General features: G+C 38.5%; 1 protein-coding gene across 1 annotated transcript; it reads right to left on the reverse strand.

Moving 5' to 3' along the window:
* Window positions 1-3,390: 3,390 nt before the first annotated feature.
* Cldn17 (claudin 17) lies at window positions 3,391-4,065 on the reverse strand. The gene has a single exon (XM_052739826.1). It carries the CDS (start codon window positions 4,063-4,065, stop codon window positions 3,391-3,393), a length of 675 nt encoding a protein of 224 aa, XP_052595786.1.
* Window positions 4,066-6,136: the final 2,071 nt, after the last annotated feature.

Here is a 6,136-nt window from a genome sequence, read left to right on the forward strand (position 1 = left end):
CATTTGACGTCCCTGCACCCAGAAAGACGGTGCCACAACCTGCTTGGCATCAAACTCTGTGTGACAAAGATCAAGAGACTGGTCTTGGTGGAAAGACAAAGATACAAGGGACTTCTCTAAGGACAAATGACTATGTGCCTATGCCATACATCACTACTGACTCCCTCAGTCCTGACAGGCAAAGCTCTGAGGCAGATAAGACTGGCACTTGTGTGTGTGTGTGTGTGTGTGTGTGTGTGTGTGTGTGTGTGCGTGTGTGCATGTAGAGGGTCATATTCTTCACTCTCATGGTGTTTTAGTTGTAGAAAACTAGGCAAGATTTCCTTTATTTACCTGTCAGACTAAACATATCATTTAGATGCCTCTTATCTCTTCTTATCTCCCAGTATCCTTCAAGGATTGCTGGAAATCCATCCATAACCCCCTAACATGTAATTCAGGACATAGCTCTGTCTGTCCTTGGATTCTTTCATTTTTTCTTTTTTTCTTTTTTTCTTCCAGTTTTTTTGAGACAGGGTTTCTCTGTGTAGCTTTGTGTCTTTCCTGGAACTCACTTTGTAGTCCAGCTGTCCTTGGACTTTTAAATCCACCCAAGAGTTTATCATTTTCCTGAGTCCCTGTCCTCAAGTACTGAGATAGAAAAAAGGGCGCTCTCCCCACACATGCATGCTTGAGAGTCAATGATATTTAGTGCCTCTTAACTCTCCTCTTTTGTTTTACTTTCATCTTAGGAAATCACTCCATAATTTCAAGTTTGAGGAAATATTGGCTTCACTGAGCTCATGCTACTCTTTACTCAGAGTCACTTCAGAATTCATATATTCAGACTGAAAATAATAACTGTCTTTACATTTCATGAGTTCTTATGCTTTATCTCTTCCCTGGAGGAAGAAAGGATGCATATTGGTTAAAACCTATGACTATTATACAGTTTGAACATTGTTTCTGAATCAATCCTCAAATATTTATTAAGGCTAGACCTAGTAATAGTGTAGAGTTACTGAATTTTGCATATTAGCAATGACAAAATTCCCTGCATTGATTCACATGAACTGTGAATACCTGAGAAAGTTCCCACAAAGTTGAATTTCAGTCAAATCTTAGGGAACAGAAGCAGTTTTTTGTATAACCTGGGTTTGTGATAGGAGATTCGCATTTATAACGTGTCTTGGAATTTGTTGAGAATTAGTAAATTCATTTTGTTGTATTAGAGAAAATGCTGTCACCCATTGTAGGATATAAAATTAATCAAGTACACCTTGATTAGTGGAAAACTAGGCAACAAACTGTCGGCAAGTTTTTGCATCATATTTGATATAACTAATGCTATCTGTGACTCCACCCACAATTGTACTTTGTACTCTTGGACCCACTGGTCAGCCAAAAGACATACTTCATTTAGAATTGAGGGCCCATTCTTGTGAAGCTAATTATTTCTAGGTGAATCAAAAGGTAAGACAAATGACTGCCTAAAAACTTTTAAGCATATGTCTTTGCTGTCTTGATGGCTTACCTATTCAGCTGCATAAAGTAAATGACTCCTTCTCAATACAACCATATTAGGTTTCTACAGCTAAAAGAAAATCATCAGAAAACCTCACTGAACTGCTATGTTTTATACTTTTATAGCTTTTGTTGAAAATACTTACAATTATGTACCATATCATATTTAACATTCCTAATGTTTTGAATGCAATTTTATTTTGTCAGAGGACTTGAATTATTGAAGACTGGGTTGGTCTATACAATAGAGTAAGGGTTTCATACAGGATCTAGCTTTGGGTTATTGTTAAATTAATGTTTCATTTAATGAGTTGAATCTTGAGGATTGATATGCATTCTGAAACTAATCTTATAACTAAATAAATCAACATCATTGGAATATTGGAATACATAGCTATTTTATTAGCTTATTATATTATGATAAATATGAACACACAAGAAATATTTGGTGAACAAATTAAAACTTTTTGTGAAATTACATACTGGATGTTAAATATTTTATTATAAAATAAATATACTGTTTAAGGATTAATATTGAATATGTAAACATTGATTCACAGCATAGCAAAGCTACTAGAAACCACCTACAAGAGTGGATTTTCCCTTATAAACATTTTATACCCATATTCACCTCTCAAGCCCCCATACCACTTTTAATCTTGATATTGTTAGGTACACATGGGAAACAAAGAACTGAGAAAATAACATATATGTTTCAGGCAAAACAAAATGCACTGACAACACTATTTTTTATTAGAGAATAAAAAAGTAGGATTCATCTCAGCCTGACTAATTGAATAATTACCTTGTCTCTCCGTTTCTCTTTGCATGTTTAAACCTGTATGGTGACTAAATAAGACAAGGGACTGAAGCCATTCTTTCAATGCCTGACATAACTTTTGTAATCATGGTGTGGATCCTTTCAACAAGAATTTTGCTTGTCTTAACTTATTGCTGTACCTAATCCAGATAGATGATTCTGTTTGCTTGAATGTACAAATCATAAACCTTGAGAGTACATTATTTTCATTTGTACATTATTTTCTTTGAATGAATGTGTCCAAGAAAGATTAACCTACATAAATTGGAGACTTTGAAAATCATCTTGCACAGAGAAACCAGAACTCCTTTATCCTTAAAAAAAAAGTTGAATTTTTAGTATGAGTTTCCCAGAAAAATTAAAAATAAGTATTAAATAGTTACTTACATCCTTTGATGAGTTCAACCAAAATAATTATTTTATCTATAAAATTTTCAGGACTATTGCTCTAGAGTTATCACCACTTAGCTGTATACTTGTGTATGTAATAAAAAAATTGGAGTGAAAATAACAGGTTGTCTTTGAAAATATGTGTATATTTTATTGATAAGGGATGTCAATTGCAATTTTAGTTTTCTTTTCAGACTACATGACAAGCAAAAATGAGAGCACATGCTGCTTCCAGTACTGGTGGGAGAGCCAAAATCAAAATGGAGTTATAGAATTTGCACTGCAGCATGACCTTAGCTTGCTGGTTGCAGTTCATCGAAAGCCCTTCCCAGATCCTCTCAAGATAATAATGTTGCTGCCAATGAAAACTTATACTCTCCATTGAGTATTCGCCATCATCACATGCCAGTAACTGAGAATATATACTTGATATTGGGCTATATAAATTGGAATAAATATTGAGTCCGACAAGAGTGAGCACAGGTAATACACAGGAAAACAGAATGTCCAAATAAGTCATTTGTATTCCTGCTTCAGGTAAAAAAAAAAAAAAAATCAAAAGTTTCATCTCAATTTAAATCTGCTATAGGTAGTTCTCTTGCCCGATGTACTCACAGTTTCTGGGAAGACCACAAAACACGTGTGCGTAAGCCATGGGCTGATGTTGAAAGCAAGCCTTAGACATAGCTGGTAGAGGTTTTGCTAGGCACTGTCACCTTCCTTTGGTTATCTTTTTGTGGCACACGGTATGGTGGGACTGGATATCTGTGCCACTGTTCCTTTCTGTTGCAACAGCAATATCCACAGAGCAGACCCCCTGCAATGAAGAGGACAGCAGCAGTCGCCCAGCCAAGGAAGAGCGCTCCTCCAAGCTCTCGCTTCTGACCGACGTGGATGGTTGGGTCGTAGAAATCCCGAATGATGATATTGGCAGTCCAGGACACTGGAATCAGAACGAAGATACCAGTCAGAATAAAGAGGACTCCTGAGGTTCCCAGCAAGTAGGCTTTGACTCTCTCACTGGACCCGGTGCACTGGATCTGTTTCATGCCGCAGATGCCAATAATGAGAGCAATCAAGGAAAGAGCTATAGCCACACACATGAGTGCCCGTGCAGCTTCCAATACTGGTGGGAGAGCCAAAATGGAGTTATAGAATTTGCACTGTAGTGTGACCATCGCTTGCTGGATGCAGTTCATCCAAAGCCCTTCCCAGATCCTCTCAAAGATAATAATGTTGCTGCCAACGAAAGCTGATACTCTCCACTGAGGCAGAAGTGTTGTGCCAATCGTCCCAACCATGCCGAAGAACCCAAGAACCAGTCCAGCAATCTGAAGGGGATAAAAAGCCATTGTCTCTTTTTTGCAGACTGGTCCAGCCTAGAAGGGTAGAAGATGCCCAAGACGCAGAAGGTGAAGGAATCTTCTAGTCTAGAGGAGTGTCTGGTCTTCTCCACTCCTGCTGCCCATGATGTGTTAGTCCTAATCAGCCACAGTGACTGGAGTCGGCTTAACTTGAAGGACCTGTTGTAAATTCATGTGTACTGTTCCCCCACACACACCTTCATTTCTGTTTGGTTTATTCACTAAGCATATATAATTCTTTCCCAGCCAATAAGAATGTAGCCAGAGGTGTGTCAAGAAATACTGCCTTCAACTTTAGCATTTCTCATGTTATTATTGTCTTAGCAATGCTGTAATTAAGTACCAAGGCTTCCATTGTGCATTGCTAATTACAGAGCTGAAAACATTAATCTAAAAAGCAGTCTTATATGAAAGTATAAATACAGGTGGTTAAGTCAGAACTTGAAGACTCCAAAACTCTGCCAGTTTTTCAGAGAGAAAATCATTCCAGACTTTGACCACTAACTTCTTCTTGTGCAAAGTCTCTTTTCCAAATGTTGTTTATCAACTATGTCTTCAGCAAGACTTTTGGATAGAGAGAAAGGTTTCCTTACATGACATCAGGACTGTTGCTAAGACTAGGAGCCCTAATCTCACAGTTACTCTTTCGATCCTGGAAGGAGGGACCAAGAGGATTACCACTTATAATTGTTGGAATATACTAGCAATTATTCTATTAGCTGCTAAGTGGCACCTCTCCCCTTGCTGAAAGATGGTTAGCATGCAAACTTTCATTAGATATTTCTTCAATGACAGCTTGAAATACATCATATTTAGGGACGCTGAAAGTTTACATTCCACTTTAAAAAATAAAAATAAAAAGTTGCCCTTTCAGCTGCAATATCACTCAAAATTCTCATAGACAACTTTTCAGAGCTAGAAGCTATATTTGAAGTTTACAAGCTGCATCCTTCATTTACTAGTCAAAGAATGTGAGGTCTGGAGTGTTTGGGTGTGAGGCAAGCCCAGGGGTAAGCTTTGGACTCATTCCCTGCATTTCTTCCCTACATTTAGTATGATTTAAGAGCAGGATGGAGAGATGTGGTTGTCAAACACTTTCATATAAATCTGACATTTTACACTAACTACCTACCCCCTCTCCATTTATTTCAAATTGTTGTAGAGCAAAATTCAATTGATTTTGTTTTAGAAGTCATGTGTGACTTCATTGTTCTGGACTGCCCTTTTCCTGGGCCTTATGGGCCTTAGGGAGCATGAACCTTTCTAATCCTTTAGTGCATCCCAGGGGAATCATTTTAATCAAATGTAAACATGTTAGCCAGTCTTTCCCTGGGAGATATTGTAGTGTGCAAATGATCTTCTATTCCAGTGAAACACAGACCAAAGGATTAGTGGACAGGACAGCACTATCAGGCTTCGGGAATCTATGGGTGTTTAGGATGGGTGGTCTGAGAACTCCCTCCCTACAGTGTGTGAATCATTGAGGAAGGAGATAATCTGAGTAGTAGCAGCTTCCTGTTGGCAGTCAGGAAGAAGGGCTTTGGGACCCTTTGTTCTGGGTTCTGACACACAAGTTTAACCATTCCCACCCTGCCGGAATTAGCCAACAGAACTCTGGTTTTGCAACCTCCAGCTCTTCTTCCTCGTTCCACCTGCTTTTCCTCGTTCCCATACATTTTCAGTTCTGTCTTCACTGTGGTGTGGAAGTGTCCAGATTGCTGTTCTTTTCCAGCTGTTTGGTTTTCCACTGAGACTGTTCAGCCCGTCTTAGGAGTAAATACTAGGGAGAGTGTGCTGACTTAGAACACAGTGTTGTGTCTTACATATGAGACTAATCTGAGAATTACAAATAATGTAAGAGCCTTTGGATTTTGTCCTTAAAAGTCAAACACAATTGTCATACTGCCTTTACTTTTCCTTTGCTCAGGAGAAGAAATTTCTTTCCTCTCAAAATTGCTAAGGCCCTCACCACCTACCAGCTGCTTTGGGGATCTTGTTCTGTCCTCCATGCCCTCTTTCATTGCTCCCATGCTCTCTCTTGTTCTCTGAGTTATCCTTG

The sequence above is a fragment of the Peromyscus californicus genome, unplaced genomic scaffold, assembly GCF_007827085.1.
Source record: "Peromyscus californicus insignis strain IS unplaced genomic scaffold, ASM782708v3 Scaffold_16__1_contigs__length_79575227, whole genome shotgun sequence".
Taxonomy (NCBI): Eukaryota; Metazoa; Chordata; class Mammalia; order Rodentia; family Cricetidae; genus Peromyscus; species Peromyscus californicus.